Raw genomic sequence first — 19,023 nt, 5'->3', positions numbered from 1 at the left:
CAGCGTATGCCGACGTATGAAAAATTTGGCTACGTTAAGAGCACGCTGAAGCACGCTGGCATACGTCGTAGTATGCCGAGCTCGTCGACAAATTTCGTGCATGCACAAAATTTGTCGACGTATGCCAGCGTATGACTCACACCAGCACTCAATTTTGATACGTCGGCATACGCTGGCTAAATCGTCAAGGTGTGACAGGGGCTTAAGAAACAGTGAATTATTATGATATCCGGGTTTTCTGCTTTCGAGTAACAAAACCCAAACGACTTCCCATCATAGATGGAGCTCCGTCGGTGCACACAGCCAACAATTCAACCACTCCAGATCATGTTTCCTGAAAAAAATTGTTCATCATATTAAAGATGTCTTCTCCAGTGGTGGTACTTGAATGGGCATTGCAGAAGAGAAATTCTTCTAGAATGTCGTCTTCTCCTCTGTACCTTACAAAAACCATAATTTGAGCGTCACCTGCAATGTCTACTGATTCATCCGCCTGCAATGAAATTTTCCTGCTTTTTCTGTGCCACAATCAGTTGAGCCAAAATATCATCTGAAATGAGATTCATTCGACGTTTGATGCTATTGTCAGAAAGTGGGACCGATTCAATGTACTTACTACTTAGCAACACCTGCTCCGCAAAGTTTTCACCATTGCCACTTCTGCTGGCTTCACCAGCTCCTCTCCAATGTTACGGGGCTTTTTGCGTCTTGAAATATACCGCGCCACTTCAAAGGACGCCAAGGAAGCTTTCTCCAGAGAAAAGGCTGAACTCGAGGGAGAATCAATCCGACTTCGTTTCACCTGTTCTTCTTTATCCTCCCAGTAACTCGGTGGCTTTTCGACAAAGTTTGGATGAACTGAATGCAAATGATGCTTCAATTTGTTTTCCTTCATAGATTCATTGGCAATGTACCAGTACCAGTTCACTGGTAATTCCCTGCTTGTCGTTAAAGGCGGCAAAAAGGGTTGGCGTCAGGAAGGGCATCCGGCCGTAAAACATTGCTTCAAAAAGGGGACCGAAAAACAACAACAACCACGGTTCCCGAAAAAGGCCAACCCCCGCTTGCGGGGAAAAATGGCCTCTAAAGGTGGTTTTTTTTTTGGTTTTTTTTATTCATTGGCAAAGACTTGCAGGTACTGAACACACTGAGGTCGGACATTCCCAGATTTTCTCTCATCTTGGTGAAGCCATATTCCAAAAACTCAGGCTTATACAGCAGTTGTGTTTTGCGTTGGGCCATTTTTCCAGTTGAAGACCAGACCTGGAATGAAAATAGTTATCAATTATAACATTTTTAGAAAACATTGGAAATTGTTCACAAAGTTAAAAATAACCAATTGTAAAGTTAACATAAAGTTAACACCCATTATGTTATTATCATAAGTGTTATTATTACTTTTATAATGAGAAGTGGCTTTTGAAAAACTCATTGGAAGAACTACTCTATAGCTGCAGGAAGGGTCGTGTGAGTAACTCTTGTGGAGTGTATAGACTACAGTAGATCTTCGATCAGGTTCGTTCGTCGACGTGATAACTGATAAGCATAGACTGATGTCCAGATTCCTCCAAATTTATTTCAGTTCAGTGTTAAACAGCATTAGCAACTGTTTAAAAAGGTAATCATACGTGTTTGTGATTTAGAATATTTTTTCTTTCTGGTTGGGAGTGCTTCCACAAAAACGGCACGATAAGCTATTTATACAATCATGCTAACTTGGTGTTTGTTTAACGAGGAGAAACCCCTTGGGGAGACGGGATATTATCATTAATTTTGTTTTGTAATAACAGTAATATTATGCTCTAATCATTAGTTTTGTAATTAGAAGCGGCTTTGGAAAAACGCCACGATAAAGCTATCTTTAACGCAGACATACACCTCAACACACATCTGATCCCCATTGATGGGGAAAACCCCCTTGCAGAAGGGGGGGGGGGGATGAATTAGCTACAACCTTCATTGTGTAACCCTTAGTCCTCCTGTCAAGTTTGGTTGAGATTGGATAAGTAACAATCAATTGTATCGTGGTCAAAACTCGTCAGACAGAGACAGACAGACACCAAATTGCGTATTTTAGTATGATGATGATGATGATGATGATGATGATGATGATGATGATTGATGATGATGATGATGATGATAATAATGAAGTGCATGAAACTGTTTCTGACAAAATTATTTTCAACACTTTAGGTGAAGAATGGATCAGTATGCAGATGGACACATCTTGTCCTTTTGGGACTGCTTTGGCAAGAAGACAGAGGAGTCCAAAACTTGGCTGTTGAACATCTTAAGGAAACATGGCTGCAAAACTGTGCTCGATGTGGCTTGTGGTCCAGGGTAAAAAAACAAACATTACACACCATTATGTATGTATCCATATCAACATTGTATTGTTTGGAACATTTCAACTGTTTAACTTTTTATATTTTACTCGCAGCAGTACCCGGAATTGCTGGGCAATGCAGAGTCCCTCTTCCCACCCCTTCCAATGCCTCTTACCACCCCACCCCTCCGTCCAGACTCCCACCTCACCCTTTCCTCTCTTTCCTCTCACCTCCTCCCATTCCTCTCCCTCCCTCCAGACTCCTACCCCACCCCTTACCCTTCCTCATCCCACCCATCCCCCTGCCTCCGCCCACCCCAACCCCTCCCTCCAGACTCCCACCCATTCCCCTCCCTCTGGACTCCCACACCATCCCTTCCCCTGTCTCCTCTCACCCTTTCCAATGCCTCCTCCCACCCCTCCTCCTACCCTACCCCTCCTCCTACCCCTCTCCTCCCATCCCTCCCTCCCCCTTCTCCCACCCCTTCTCCTCACTCCGGACTTCCACATGATCCCTGCCTCATCCCATCCCACCCCTCCCTCCGGATTTCCATCCTTTCACGGCAACAGGTGGTGGCTCGTGTGTTTACAAGTTATAAATTGTGAAAAAATGACTTATAAAACTCCTAGTAAGGTGTATCATAGTAAACAAGTAAACGAAAAAACACGTTTTAGGGCTACACACTTTTATTTTAAAAAGTTTTAAACCTTTTTCCTATTTTTTAATTTTATTATTTTTAAATTTAATATTGACAGATGAAAACGTACCAGAAAAGAGGACCGTGGGCCAAATTTCAGCTCTCTAGGAAGTATGGAACCGAGAAAACGAACGGCTCAAAGATTTGAAACGGGACAAACAAACAAAGATCAGATGACGTTAAATAAAAGTGTGAAAAAAAAAAAAAAGGTGATCCTATAAACTATCAAGTTTTGTCGCAATTAACCTTGGGAGCTCAGAGGAGAAGGCAGCTATTACCAAGCAGCTTGTAGAGCGCTTGTCAAGTGGCTTAAGCACTCAAGCAAGCACTCCAACGAAACAGTTGATAAGGAATGGCTGATCGTGTCTTTGTAAGATATTGTCACGTGTCTCCCCTGCAGTGAATACCGCAGGGTGACGGATGGCCGACCGAGCTTTAATTCCGAGGCGTATACTCAAATATGGCGGTAGTGATACATGCAGGGGGTAGTGGAGGGTCCGCGAATGTGGAGGTCCAACAGTATTTAATGAGCTTTCGTGCCCTTTGACCCGATATTGAATTGCCGTTGTATGCACCATATAAAACCCAATATCAGTTTGTATGTTTGTACAGGTATCTGTCGCCCTTCATAAGTGTAGGTTTTAAAGGCCAATCTTTCAACACGACTGTGTTTTCACTACGGTCTATTTTTGAGGATAAAACAAACTCGAAAGTAATTTTCCATAAAAGAGTAATTATGTCTCTTCCATTGGAATTGTAGACAGTGGCTTGCAAACAGAGGTGGTGCAAAGGGGCGGTGTACAGAGGTGGTGCAAAGGGGCAGTGTACAGAGGTGGTGCAAAGGGGCGGTGTACAGAGGTGGTGCAAAGGGGCGGTGTACAGAGGTGGTGCAAAGGGGCAGTGTACAGAGGTGGTGCAAAGGGGCAGTGTACAGAGGTGGTGCAAAGGGGCGGTGAACAGAGGCGTTTAAAAAAGAAAACAATAAATACAAGACGCAGCGACGTGAAATTCGCTGCAGATGATGCACAACGTGCGTAGAGTAAAATGAGTGTTCATTTACATACGTATACACACAACAACAACATGCATTTTAAAGGCCATTTTCCCTGCAAGAGCGGGGCTTAGCCTTGCGGTCCCCATGACAATCTTCTCCATTTTGCCCTGTTTTCTGCATCTCTCCTTGTTAACCCCCTTGCCCGCATTTCTTCTTCCACCATCTTTAGCCAAGTCTTTCTCGGTCTTCCCCATCCTCTACTTCCTTCTACATTCATTTCCATCACTCTTCTCAACCAGTCACTTTCATCCTTCCTCAACACATGACCAAACCATCTCAACCTGTTCCTCTCCACAGCATCAACCACAGGCTCCATTCCCAACATCCCCCGCAACTCACCATCCGCCCCCCTTCCCCCCAACGACAGCCCGCACACCCACCGAACCACCCGTATCCCCACCCCCTCCAACCCTCGCCGCCGCCCCACGCCCACCACCCATGTCTCGCTCCCACAAATCACAACACCTCTCACACATGCAGCACACCCCCCCCCCCCTCAGCCCCAACGACACCCCCCCGCCCCCACCACCAGCACGCCACCCAATTCCCGAAACTTCCTCCATGCACATCCCACCCGAGCAACCGCCGCCGAGTCCGATCCACCCCCTCCACCCAGCACGTCCCCGAGGCAGCAAAATGCCTTCACACCCTCCAGCCCCACACCGCCTCCAAGATCCAACCCAACATCCCCTCCATCCGCAGCTCCCTCCGCGCACACCCCACACCCGAATGCAGCTCCCACACTGGTTAATGACCCTCTCAGACCACTACATTTTTGATGAACGCACTCAGCGCACATTGTACACTGAATGGAGTTCACTCCGACACCCTTCCTACACACAGCACACGGCCACTTCCCAGTGCTTTCCACCTCACCACATGCTGTACCACTTGCCATCACCTTCGTCGTTCCGATATTCACCTTCAGACCTTTTGTCTCCATACATTCCTTCCACGTGTTCATCTTTTCCTTCAGTCCATCCATACTTTCCGCAGTCAACACCAGATCATCTGCATACAACAACTCCCACAGTAAACCCTCCTTTACGTTCTGAGACAGCACCTCCATCACAGCGACAAATAGTAGTGGACTTAGTACCGACCCCTGATGCACTCCCACCTTCACCTCAAACTCACCACTGTTCCCGTCCTTCGTCCTTACAGCTGTGCGTGCTCTTTTGTACATTGCCATCACTACTCTGATCAACCATTCCTCCACTCCTAACTTCCTCAATGCCCATGTCCATTTACATACGTATGATGTCTCATAAATAAAGAAGATATAAGCACACCTGACGCTAGGCCAAGGCTTCAGACTTTGGCATGCTCACAAGACTGCACCGTCGCATAAACTGTTCAACCCATCATTTTTGACGGAATTTTTTTACTTGTGTATACATAAAATAGACGGCACTGTCATCAACAGAACAGAGTCTGAAATGCTTGTTGAAGAGGGCTTCACCGTGTTGAGCTCAGATGCGAGTGACGTAATGATCACAACTGCAAAAAAGACTCGAGCAGCGAGGAAAGAAGCCATCTTTTCCACCTGGGGTAAGTGGCAAATTTGTAATGACCATAACAGTCATATCTGTACAGGGATTATTAAATGGTGTCCCTGGTGTTCGAAGTAAAGACCTGAGAATTTCAAGGACCTTATGATAGTGTTGTGGATTGGCATTAGAGCTCTTCATGGTCGGGTGCTTTGACCTGCTTTTACCTGCTTTGACGTTCTTTTACCTGCTTTGACGTTCTTTTACCTGCTTTGACGTGCTTTTACCTGCTTTGACGTGCTTTCTAAATTCCATCCTTTTCACAGAATGGCTGGTTCAGGATGGCCTCAAAGATGTCTAGCCTGGGTTCGAATCCCGACCCAGCTATAAAGTGTCGTCCCGGTGTTTCACAATCATGGTGATTCATCAACGCGTGTGCCGTCCCTCAGATGGATGTTAAATGTGCACTCCACCTGCTAGCATCAGTTGGTGGACGTTAAATATCACACGGTGTCCTTCGCGGAAAGTAGGTGACCTATCGCCAGCACCGTGAACAAATTATAAATTCCTACCTGACACCATGAACAAATTATAATTCCTACCTGGCACCATGAACAAATGATAAATTCCTACCTGACACCATGAACAAATTATAAATCCCTACCTGGCACCATGAACACATTACAAAACAATTTTATACTAAGTTGAGGCTCATGTAAGAGCTAACACAGAACTTATACATAATAAAGGGAGCATCAGCTTGACAGTTCGTGAAAGACTTCGGCCAAAAACCTCCCCCGGCCAATCCCACAAGAGCGTGGAAATAATTGTGGTCATTAAAGAAGATGAAGAAGATCTTAACTACAGTACTGTTATGTCGGTGGGGTAGAGTGATATATAGATTCAGGTAGATCTGCATCGGTAGGTGCTCCGATGATCGTGGGTAGAAAGAACCACTTCGATGTACATAAGTAGAGGACCTGTTTAGCCCGAATGTCGGATTAAGTGTATATTCGTCCCCGTCACGAGGGGGCAGGGCTTGTTAACTAGATTAGGGCATAAGGGTAAATGATCCCTTGTAAGTCTTACCCAATGTGATCTATCCTTTGGCTCTTTTGGCACTGCACCATAGACACTGGTGAGAAAGGCCCATAATAACTACAACATAAACAAGTACACATACATTCAAAGTACACCGCCCCATGCCAAATAATTAAATATGCTGCAGCGCGGCATTGCCGGGGCGCCTCCGGCGCCCGGCAATACCGCAGTGCAGCTCATTGAGGCTGCATTGGGAGGGAGAGGTGTACACTAATTGATTGATTAATTGTATAATTAAAATCAATAAAAGATTATCACAAAATATTTTCTTAATCAATTGGCTAATAGCATACCTAAAGCACTAGTGCTTCATCCGAAGATGTATCTTTTAGAAATTTAATTAAATAAGTCATTTATAAAAAATTAAATAATTAATTGATTACTCAATAAATAATTAATCGATTAATCAATAAATACTTAATAGATGAAATGATTAATCAATAAATCAAAAATATCCTTGATAGCCACATCACTTGGTCACTCATGTCCAAATATTAGCTTCCCAGCTCAAAAGGTGCCTGAGATATTGGCCAAATGAGAAAGAAAATAAATAAATGATTAATAATGAAAATAAATAAATAATAATCATAAAAAAATTAAATTATTAATCAATTTGGTCAGAGAACACATAAACTACCACTATTTCATCAGAATCTGTAACTTTAAAAAAAAAAATTTTTTTGTCATTAATCGAATAATTAAATAATTAATCGATTAATTGATTAATTAATAAATCAAAAATATCCTTTGCAGCCAAATCACCTGGTCATTGGCATGTCCAAATATCAGCTTCCTAACTCAAAAGGTGCCTGAGTTAATAATGGTCAGAAGAGAAATGAAATTTAATTAATTAAATAAGTACTTAATTAAACGCTAATAATTAAATAACTCCTCAATTAATTGATTATTCAAAAAACAAAAAATACCGTATTTGACAAAGGACTTGCTCACTACTGTGCCGAAATTTCAGCTTCCTAGCTCAAAGGATGGCTGAGATATCGTCCGGACAACCAAGAAAGAAAACAAACAAACAAGAAAACAAACAAGAAAACAAACAAGTACACATACATTCAAAGTACACCGCCCCCATGCCAAATAATTAAATATCCTACAGCGCGGCATTGCCGGGGCACCTCTGGCGCCCGGCAATACCGCAGTGCAGCTCATAGAGGCTGCATTGGGAGGGAGAGGTGTCCACTAATTGATTGATTAATTGTATAATTAAAATCAATAAAAGATTATCACAAAATATTTTCTTAATCAATTGGCTAATACCATAACAAAACCACTCGTGCTTCATCCGAAGATGTATCTTTTAGAAATTTAATCAAATAAGTCATTAATAAAAAATTTAATAATTAATTGATTAATCAATAAGTAATTCATCGATTAATCAATAAATAATGAATCGATTAAATGATTAATCAATTAATCAAAAATATCCTTGATAGCCACATCACTTGGTCACTGTCATGTCCAAATATTAGCTTCCCAGCTCAAAAGGTGCCTGAGATATTGGCCAAATGAGAAAGAAAATAAATCAATGATTAATAATGAAAATAAATAAATAATAATCATTAAAAAATTAAATTATCAATCAATTCGGTCACAGAACACATAAAGCACCACCATTTCATCAGAATGTGTAACTGGGGGCAAAAATTTTTTTTTAGTAATTTATCGAATAATTAAATAATTAATCGATACATTGATTAATTGATTAATCAATAAATCAAAAATATCCTTGATAGCCACATCACTTGGTCACTCATGTCCAAATATTAGCTTCTGAGCTCAAAAGGTGCCTGAGATATTGGCCAAATGAGAAAGAAGATAAATAAATGATTAATAATGAAAATAAATAAATAATAATCATAAATAAATTAAATTATTAATCAATTCGGTCAGAGAACACATAAACCATCACTATTTCATCAGAATCTGTAAGTTAAAAAAAAATTTTTTTTTTGTCATTAATCAAATAATTTAATAATTAATCGATTAATTGATTAATTAATTAATTAATAAATCAAAAATAGCCTTTGCAGCCAAATCACCTGGTCATTGGCATGTCCAAATATCAGCTTCCTAACTCAAAAGGTGCCTGAGTTAATGGTCAGAAGAGAAATGAAATTTAATTAATTAAATAAGTACTTAATTAATCGCTAATAATTAAATAACTCATCAATTAATTGATTAATCAAAAAACAAAAAATACCGTTTTTGACAAAGGACTTGCTCACTATTGTGCCGAAATTTCAGCTTCCTAGCTCAAAGGATGGCTGAGATATCGTCCGGACAACCAAGAAAGCAAACAAGAAAGAAAACAAACAAGAAAACAAACAAGTACACATACATTCAAAGTACACCGCCCCATGCCAAATAATTCAATATGCTGCAGCGCGGCATTGCCGGGGCGCCTCAGGCGCCCGGCAATGCCGCAGTGCAGCTCATTGAGGCTGCATTGGGAGGGAGAGGTGTACACTAATTGATTGATTAATTGTTTAATTAAAATCAATAAAAGATTATCACAAAATATTTTCATAATCAATTGGCTAATCGCATAACTAAACCAGTAGTGCTTCATCCAAAGATGTATCTTTTAGAAATTTAATTAAATAAGTCATTTATAAAAAATTAAATAATTAATTGATTACTCAATAAATAATTAATCGATTAATCAATAAATACTTAATAGATGAAATGATTAATCAATAAATAAAAAATATCCTTGATAGCCACATCACTTGGTCACTCATGTCCAAATATTAGCTTCCCAGCTCAAAAGGTGCCTGAGATATTGGCCAAATGAGAAAGAAAATAAATAAATGATTAATAATGAAAATAAATAAATAATAATCATAAAAAAATTAAATTATTAACCAATTTGGTCAGAGAACACATAAACTACCACTATTTCATCAGAATCTGTAACTTAAAAAAAAAATTTTTTTTGTCATTAATCGAATAATTAAATAATTAATCGATTAATTGATTAATTAATAAATCAAAAATATCCTTTGCAGCCAAATCACCTGGTCATTGGCATGTCCAAATATCAGCTTCCTAACTCAAAAGGTGCCTGAGTTAATAATGGTCAGAAGAGAAATGAAATTTAATTAATTAAATAAGTACTTAATTAAACGCTAATAATTAAATAACTCCTCAATTAATTGATTATTCAAAAAACAAAAAATACCGTATTTGACAAAGGACTTGCTCACTACTGTGCCGAAATTTCAGCTTCCTAGCTCAAAGGATGGCTGAGATATCGCCCGGACAAACAAACAAGAAAACAAACAAGTACACATACATTCAAAGTACACCGCCCCATGCCAAATAATTAAATATGCTGCAGCGCGGCATTGCCGGGGCGCCTCCGGCGCCCGGCAATACCGCAGTGCAGCTCATTGAGGCTGCATTGGGAGGGAGAGGTGTACACTAATTGATTGATTAATTGTATAATTAAAATCAATAAAAGATTATCACAAAATATTTTCACAAGTACACATACATTCAAAGTACACCGCCCCATGCCAAATAATTAAATATGCTGCAGCGCGGCATTGCCGGGGCGCCTCCGGCGCCCGGCAATGCCGCAGTGCAGCTCATTGAGGCTGCATTGGGAGGGAGAGGTGTACACTAATTGATTGATTAATTGTATAATTAAAATCAATAAAAGATTATCACAAAATATTTTCATAATCAATTGGCTAATCGCATAACTAAACCAGTAGTGCTTCATCCAAAGATGTATCTTTTAGAAATTTAATTAAATAAGTCATTTATAAAAAATTAAATAATTAATTGATTACTCAATAAATAATTAATCGATTAATCAATAAATACTTAATAGATGAAATGATTAATCAATAAATAAAAAATATCCTTGATAGCCACATCACTTGGTCACTCATGTCCAAATATTAGCTTCCCAGCTCAAAAGGTGCCTGAGATATTGGCCAAATGAGAAAGAAAATAAATAAATGATTAATAATGAAAATAAATAAATAATAATCATAAAAAAATTAAATTATTAACCAATTTGGTGAGAGAACACATAAACTACCACTATTTCATCAGAATCTGTAACTTAAAAAAAAAATTTTTTTGTCATTAATCGAATAATTAAATAATTAATCGATTAATTGATTAATTAATAAATCAAAAATATCCTTTGCAGCCAAATCACCTGGTCATTGGCATGTCCAAATATCAGCTTCCTAACTCAAAAGGTGCCTGAGTTAATAATGGTCAGAAGAGAAATGAAATTTAATTAATTAAATAAGTACTTAATTAAACGCTAATAATTAAATAACTCCTCAATTAATTGATTATTCAAAAAACAAAAAATACCGTATTTGACAAAGGACTTGCTCACTACTGTGCCGAAATTTCAGCTTCCTAGCTCAAAGGATGGCTGAGATATCGCCCGGACAAACAAACAAGAAAACAAACAAACAAGAAAGAAACCAGAGTGAAAACTGAGTACTCTCTTTCAGCGTGCGTCACTGCCGAGCCCCCTTTGGTGCCCGTCAATGACGATTTGCAATGCCTGGAGATGGCATAGGAAAGGAGCGGTGTACAACAAACAAGAAAGAAACCAGAGTGAAAACTGAGTACTCTCTTTCAGCGTGCGTCACTGCCGAGCCCCCTTTGGTGCCCGTCAATGACGATTTGTAATGCCTGGAGATGGCATAGGAAAGGAGCGGTGTACAACAAACAAGAAAGAAACCAGAGTGAAAACTGAGTACTCTCTTTCAGCGTGCGTCACTGCCGAGCCCCCTTTGGTGCCCGGCAATGACGATTTGCAATGCCTGGAGATGGCATAGGAAAGGAGCGGTGTACAACAAGAAACCAGAGTGAAAACTGAGTACTCTCTTTCAGCGTGCGTCACTGCCGAGCCCCCTTTGGTGCCCGGCAATGACGATTTGCAATGCCTGGAGATGGCATAGGAAAGGAGCGGTGTACAATAATAATAAAACCCAACCGGAAGCCAGGCATCAAGCACCAAGGCTAACAATCCCGCTCCCGCCTGGCAGGCACACAACGCTCAAGCAGGCCGAAGAACGCCCCGGAGACTCGTGATTGGCCAGGGCGGAGCAAGAAGCGACTCGCTATTGGGCGGGAGTTGACCAATGGGAAGAACGGAGTAAGGAAGGACTCGTGATTGGCCAGGGTGGGGCAAGAAGCTTCCCGCGGATTGTTGGAAGGAAAGCTGAGAGGGAAGCAGAGGACTGATTGGCAGGGTCCGCCGATGACGTCAAAGGGCGGACTGCGTGTGATAGGTGGAGAGCGAAACACAGTCGTGGTGGCCTGTGGGCATTGGTAGAGAGAGGGAGATGACGTCACGACACGATCGATAAAATTACGAGGAGACCGACATTTTCTCTCTCTCTGGTCTCTGCCCTCTTGCGCTGGACCCTGTCTTGCTGTGGACGCTCTCTTGCTCGGGACCTTCTGCATGCAAGTGTGAGCCGACAATTCTCCCCCTATCTTCACGTTCTGGACCTGTGTGCGGGTGACGGCGTGCCAAGACCTTGCTGGGGATTGTGAGAAGGCTGAGTTTCGCAGGCGGAAACGACACGCGGCTGGCCGCTGGAGAGCAGCGAGGCCTCATGAACGGGGGCGTGCGAGGCTTGTTCTCGCTCCAATGTCGAGCGGTTTCCCGTCAACACCGGAGCCGCGTCGGGACTGCGCACACAGGGCCGACGCCATTCTTGACAAGACCCCGAGATGATTGAGCTAAGTGCACAAAATGGCCATACGCAGTTATTTTCATTCCACGTTATTTTATCCCTGTGTCTCTGTTTAAGTCTGGTGAGGGAGCGCTCCATTTACAACATTTATTTACCGTCGCGTTTCTTGTTGCCGGCATTCCATTTAATAAACCCGTTTATTTTTGTACATTTTAAATCCGTTTTTCGTGCGAGTTTATTTTCCACAGGTTTGAAGACTGCCCGGCGAGATCGCGACAGGTAAGCTTCGGCGTCCTCTTCTTCTTTCTTCACATAGTAGAGAAAAGGGAAGTCTCACCTGCGTTATTGTCTTGTTGTACGAGTGTGATCTGTGGCGTCCAGTGGGTTAGCTTTTAAGCTGTATTCCTCATCATTGTATATGAGTTTGTGTTTCCATTTACATCTTTGTGTTGTCCTTTTTGATTCCCTTGATTCATACCGGTTATTATTAGCGCCTTGCCTACCCTCTTCCCTAAACTTTTTCTATACAAAATAAATCTTTTAAAAGGTAAGAAAATGTGTTTGAGCCAGCTGCTTTTCGCATATGTTTCACGTCGATGTTAGCCCAATTGAATGATCCTTGAGGAAAGGTAGAGTTGTAGAATTTATTGAACGCAATGCAATAAAAGACCATTTGGGCCATCTCCCGAGACTAAAGGTCCCGACGCTGAGGATACTGTGTTAACGGAGCTTCAGACATGACGGTATCTATTATGTATCTATTTTTTGAAGACTGGCTCTTCATTGGTATTTGTTTTGTGGACAAATTTCAGAAATCAAGTTGGCCAACTGGTTAACCTTACCTGAAGACATTCAGAAACCTGGAGAAGGATTTGATGCTGTGATATGTGTGGGAAACAGCCTCCCACATTTACCATTCACAGGTGAGGGCTTTGTCTGTGAAATAGAAAAGGAAAATGCTCGTTACCTCGTCGAAGAAAGGACATGGCTTCTTCCAGAGATGAACTGTGACATTTATTAAGTTTCTTGTGGTGCTGAAGGTTACAATTTTAAGGATGTTAAATTAAAGAAAAGATAATGTCATCTATGTGTACACATTATGTATCAAAACGAAAAACACGGTCCGTCCGTCCATGCGTCCATGTGACAATGTGTCGATTAATTATGTACTGTTTCAACGTCAGTTGCATCTTAACTACATGTACGTCTATTAATTATGTACTATTATACAATGTACCTTTTACACCTTTCGACCCTTTAGATAAATTGACGAGACCCCTTAGGCCACTTAAGACCCTCAAAGACCTCTCAAACATTTAAGACACCAAATACCCTTTCAGACCCCGAAGACTATTCAGACCCCATAAGACCCCGAAAAACCCATACAGAACTCTACAGACCTCTAAAGACCCACCAATACCCTTTAAACCCTTAAAATCCCTGTAAACCCTTAAAAGCCCTTTAAACCTTTAAGACCCCAAAGATCCATGAGGGCCTTTAACCCCAACTAAACTGAGTGATTTTTGAGCTTTCCTTGACTGGGGGTTAAAAAATGAAGTCATTAACTTAGTGGGAAGGGGATAGGGGGTGGTCCCAGCCCCCCCCCCCCCCCCCCCCACTCTCTCAAATCTCAGCCGTCGATAGTCTGATTAACTTGAAAATGTGCATATGCAAAGATTATCTTGTAATAAACGCGATGGTAAAATTATTTTTTTCACATGTAAATTTGTCTAATATAATTATTATCACCGAATTACCCTCGCCAGAGGAGAGGGTATTGCATTTGAGTCTGTTTGTCCGCACAGAATAAATATGATTTTCTCTGCAACCATTGGTCAGATTGACAGGAAATTTTCACCATAGGTGCAACTCCACCTGCAGAATTTTTTTATGATAATTATGACGCCATAGGTCACGTGGTTCGGCCGCCATCTTGGAAAAATCGAAAAACCTTGCACCTCTATCTCGGAAAGTGCTGAATCGACAAAAGTGAGACATGACTCATTGTAAAGAGCTCTCCATGGGGAATGAAATATGTTAATGATGATGCCATAGGTGCCTCCATTATGACGTCATAATTCGACAAGTACAAAACTTCATCCGGTTAAGATGAAATTTCTTGAGCATCATCTCGGGATAAATTGGTGGAGAAAAAAAAAAGTAATGATGACGTCATCGGTCACGTGTTTCGGCCGCCATCTTGGAAAAATCGAAAAACTTTGCACCTCCATACAGTCACGTGAAAAAGTAAGTACACCCCATGTAAAGTTTTGACTTTTTCAACATATTTCAACATACAGCTATTTGATCTTCATTTCAACAATATTGATAGATAAAGGTGATATAATATAACAAATATCATGAAACATTTACATTTTGTAGTCCATTGCATAATTTAAATAAACATAAATGCAAATTTCGCATGTGGAAAAAGTAAGTACACCCTTGGCTCTAATTGGTGGTATTGCCCCCTTTGGCAGAAACAACCTCAAGTAGGTGTTTCTTATAACTGTCTACCAGTCTCTGACATCGACTGGGAGAAATTTTTGCCCACTCCTCCATGCAGAATTATTTCAACTGTGCGATGTTTGAGGGGTTTCTTGCATGCACAGCTCGTTTCAAATCCCCCCACAACATCTCGATGGGATTTAGATCCGGGCTTTGACTTGGCCATTCCAGAACCCTCCATTTCTTTCTTTTCAGCCATTCCTTGGTGGATTTACTGGTATGTTTAGGGTCATTGTCATGTTGCAAGGTCCACCTTCGGTTGAGCTTCAACTTTCCGGCAGATGGCCTCACATTATCCTCAAGCATCCTCTGGTACAATGAAGAATTCATGGTGGATTCGATGATGGTGAGCTGCCCAGGCCCTGATGCAGCAAAGCTACCCCAAACCATAATATTTCCACCACCATGCTTTACAGTTGGTATCAGGTTCTTGTGGTCAAATGCTGTCTTTGGTTTTTGCCAAACATGTCTTCTGGTACTGTGGCCAAATAGCTCTACCTTTGACTCATCTGTCCAGAGCACTTTGTTCCAGAAGTGCTGGTCTTTGCCTAGGTGTTCATTGATAAACTTTAGTCTTGCCCTGATGTTCTTTTTGGACAGCAAAGGTTTCCTCCTGGCACACCTCCCAAGTAGATCAAAATTGTGCAGCCTCTTTCACATGGTAGATTCGTGCACTTTGACATCAACAGTGACAAGTGCTACCTGTAGGTCCCGTGATGACATTCTGGGGTTCTTAGAGACTTCTTTCAGCATCTTGCGGTCTGCTCTCGGGATTAACTTGCTGGGGCGGCCTGGCCTGAACAAGTTGGCAGTTGTTTGGAATCTTTCCCACTTGCAGATGATCTTCCGGACAGTCGAATGATTGATTTCAAATTGTTTGGAGATCTTTTTTAATACCTTCGCAGCCTCGTCGGCATCCATAACCTTCTTTCTGAAGGCGTCAGAGAGTTCTTTTGATCTAGGCATGGTGACGCCGCACACTTCAACAACAAAGAGCAAACCAAACTAAATGTTTGAGGTTTAAATAAGACAGGTTCCTCCAAGATCTTCTCTAACGATGTTCTAATCATTTGCACCTGAGCTGGTGCACCTGATTCTAATTTTAGGTATTTGAAGTCGTGATAAATGTAGGGGTGTACTTACTTTTTCCACATGCGAAATTTGCATTTATGTTTATTTAAATTATACAATGGACTACAAAATGTAAATGTTTCATGATATTTGTTATATTATATCACCTTTATATATCAATATTGTTGAAATGAAGATCAAATAGCTGTATGTTGAAATATGTTGAAAAAGTCAAAACTTTACATGGGGTGTACTTACCTTTTCACGTGACTTTATGTGAAATAAATAAATAAAAAGAGAGGGAATATTGCCGAGATATTTTTTCGTTCTTATTTTATAAGTTATGTGCACGCACACTTTAAATTAGTTTATTTGAGAAAAGCAGTTCTCCTGCGCGTGTATTTTTACCCTTTTTTTAACCTCAGAAAAAAAACAACTAGGCAGCGGGGAGATACCGCACAAAAAGATGGTGGGGGCACTTCAGGCTGTGGTGTCCGCAGTCCCAAAAACAAGTCAACCGACTCAAGTTCATTGCCCCCCCCCCCCCCTTACCTCTTGGCCCCGTGGCAGCCCAACAGCCCTTTCCGCCGTTACCCTGCCGGTGAGGGTCTCCACACACCAGGCTCCGTTGCCTCCTGCTGCCGCACAGCTCCACGGGTCGCCGGGGGTCTCCTTTATCCCCGGGCGCCCAACCAGACCCTCCACCGACGACCTCCAATTTCCAGATACCACTGGCTGCCAGGGGTAATTCCCGCAGAGGGGGGCCTCAGGCATCGCTCCTCAGAGCTTGATCCGTACCTGCGGACGGACGGACTGTATCTCCGAAAGTGCTGAATATAAAAAATTGAGACATGGCTCATTGTAAAGAACTCTCCATGGGGAATAAAATATGTTAATGATGATGTCATAGGTGCCTTCATTATGATGTCATAATTCGACAAGTACAAAACTTCTTCCGATCAAGATGAAATTTCTTGAGCATAATCTAGGAATAAATTACTTTAGGAAAAAAATGATGACGTCATCGGTCACGTGGTTCGGCCATTAAAACCGTTTTGGCCTATCCGCGGTCTCTGGTGTTAACCAGAGTCGCACGACAATACCTATATTAATTACATACTATGAGAACATGAATACCTATATTAATAACATACTATTAGAACATGAATACTTATATTAATTACATACTATCAGAACATGAATACCTATATTAATTACATACTATTAGAACATGAATACTTGTATTAATTACATACTATCAGAACATGAATACCTATATTAATTACATACCATTAGAACATGAATACTTATATTAATTACATACTATCAGAACATGAATACCTATATTAATTACATACTATTAGAACATGAATACTTATATTAATTAGTAATTACATACTATTAGAACATGAATACTTATATTAATTACATACTATCAGAACATCAATTCCGATATTAATTACATACTATCAGAACATCAATTCCGATATTAATTACATACTATCAGAACATGAATACTTACATTAATTATATTATTTGATATTTTTGTCTGTTTTTTGTCACATACAAGTTAGAGGCTCATGACATTCTGCCTTCATTTATTTATTATTTATTTTTGGACACAATTTATATTTTGGCCAAGTTTTTGTGATAAAGGTGTATTTAAAATATCTTGTGCGCAAATGAACCAGGTCCTTGAAATGTAATTACAGATGGCCCAGATCGCCTACAGCCCTACAAGGTGTCTCTTACAAATATTATCAGCATGGTCCGGCCAGGTGGGATTCTTATATTTGATCATCGTAACTTTGACTGCATACTGGAAACTGGCAAATCCATGCTCAATACCGTTTACAGAGTGAGTAATATACAAACATACACTGCATATGAATTTGCTTATTGATAATCTGAAATACAAATCACAATAGTATGAGAAAATATTGTTGTGATCATTGAATCACATCTTTGTGTCACATTTACCAAGCCACCTGAGCCATTTAATGTTCAGCACAGGTGATCCTCACCCTCTCTCTCTCTCTCTCTCTCTCTCTCCCCCTTCCTCTCCCTCTGTCTCTCTCTTTCCCTCTCCCTCTCTCTTCCTCTTTCGCCCTTCCTCTCTCTCTCACCCTTCCTCTCTCTCTCGCCCCCTCTCTCTCTCGCCCCCTCTCCCTCTCGCCCCCTCTCTCTCTCTCGCCCTCTCTCTCTCGCCCTCTCTCTCGCCCCCCTCTCTCTCTCGCCCCCCCTCTCTCTCTCGCCCTCTCTCTCGCCCCCCCCTCTCTCTCTCGCCCTCTCTCTCGCCCCCCTCTCTCGCCCCCCTCTCTCTCTCGCCCCCCCTCTCTCTCTCGCTCTCTCTCTCTCTCTCTCTCTCTCTCTCTCTCTCTCTCTCTCTCTCTCTCTCTCTCTCTCTCCCCCTTCCTCTCCCTCTGTCTCTCTCTTTCCCTCTCCCTCTCTCTTCCTCTTTCGCCCTTCCTCTCTCTCTCACCCTTCCTCTCTCTCTCACCCTTCCTCTCTCTCTCCCCCCTCTCTCTCTCACCCCCTCTCTCTTCTCTCGCCCCCTCTCTCTCTCACCCCCTCTCTCTTCTCTCGCCCCCTCTCTCTCTCGCCCCCTCTCTCTCCCTCTCGCCCCCTCTCTCTCTCTCCCCCTCTCTCTCTCTCCCCCTCTCTCTCTCGCCCTCTTTCTCGCTCTCTCTCTCGCCCCCCCCTCTCTCTCTCGCTCTCTCTCTCTCTCTCTCTCTCTCTTTCACCCCCCCTCTCTCTCTCTCTCTCTCTCGCCCATCCTCTCTCTCTCTCTCTCTCTCTCTCTCTCTCTCTCGCCCCCCTCTCTCTCTCGCCCTCTCTCTCGCCCTCTCTCTCATCCTCTCTCGCCCTCTCTCTCATCCTCTCTCACCCTCTCTCTCGCCCTCTCTCTCGCCCTCTCTCTCTCGCCCTCTCTCTCGCCCTCTCTCTCGCCCTCTCTCTCGCCTTCTCTCTCTCGCCCTCTCTCTCTCGCCCTCTCTCTCTCGCCCTCTCTCTCTCGCCCTCTCTCTCTCGCCCTCTCTCTCACCCTCTCTCTCACCCTCTCTCGCCCTCTCTCTCG

At 41.9% G+C, this 19,023-nt stretch overlaps 1 protein-coding gene across 8 annotated transcripts in view; it reads left to right on the top strand.

Annotated features, from left to right (window-relative positions):
* The window catches only part of LOC137438522 (glycine N-methyltransferase), a 124,409-nt gene that overhangs the window by 97,825 nt on the left and 7,561 nt on the right, over nucleotides 1–19,023 (top strand). For all 8 annotated transcript variants that reach the window (XM_068133634.2, XM_078766963.1, XM_078766964.1 and 5 more), the window contains 4 exons: nucleotides 2,194–2,340; nucleotides 5,505–5,629; nucleotides 13,181–13,291; nucleotides 17,660–17,805. In XM_068133634.2, coding sequence (XP_067989735.2) covers nucleotides 2,201–2,340; nucleotides 5,505–5,629; nucleotides 13,181–13,291; nucleotides 17,660–17,805 — 522 coding nt within the window. In that variant the 5' untranslated portion in view covers nucleotides 2,194–2,200. The remainder of the gene's footprint in view (nucleotides 1–2,193; nucleotides 2,341–5,504; nucleotides 5,630–13,180; nucleotides 13,292–17,659; nucleotides 17,806–19,023) is intronic.

This window comes from Myxine glutinosa, chromosome 13 (genome assembly GCF_964187855.1).
Source record: "Myxine glutinosa chromosome 13, kmMyxGlut1.1, whole genome shotgun sequence".
NCBI classification, from domain to species: Eukaryota; Metazoa; Chordata; class Myxini; order Myxiniformes; family Myxinidae; genus Myxine; species Myxine glutinosa.
Note: the sequence above shows the minus strand (reverse complement) of the source record. Positions and strands in the feature narration are given on the sequence as shown.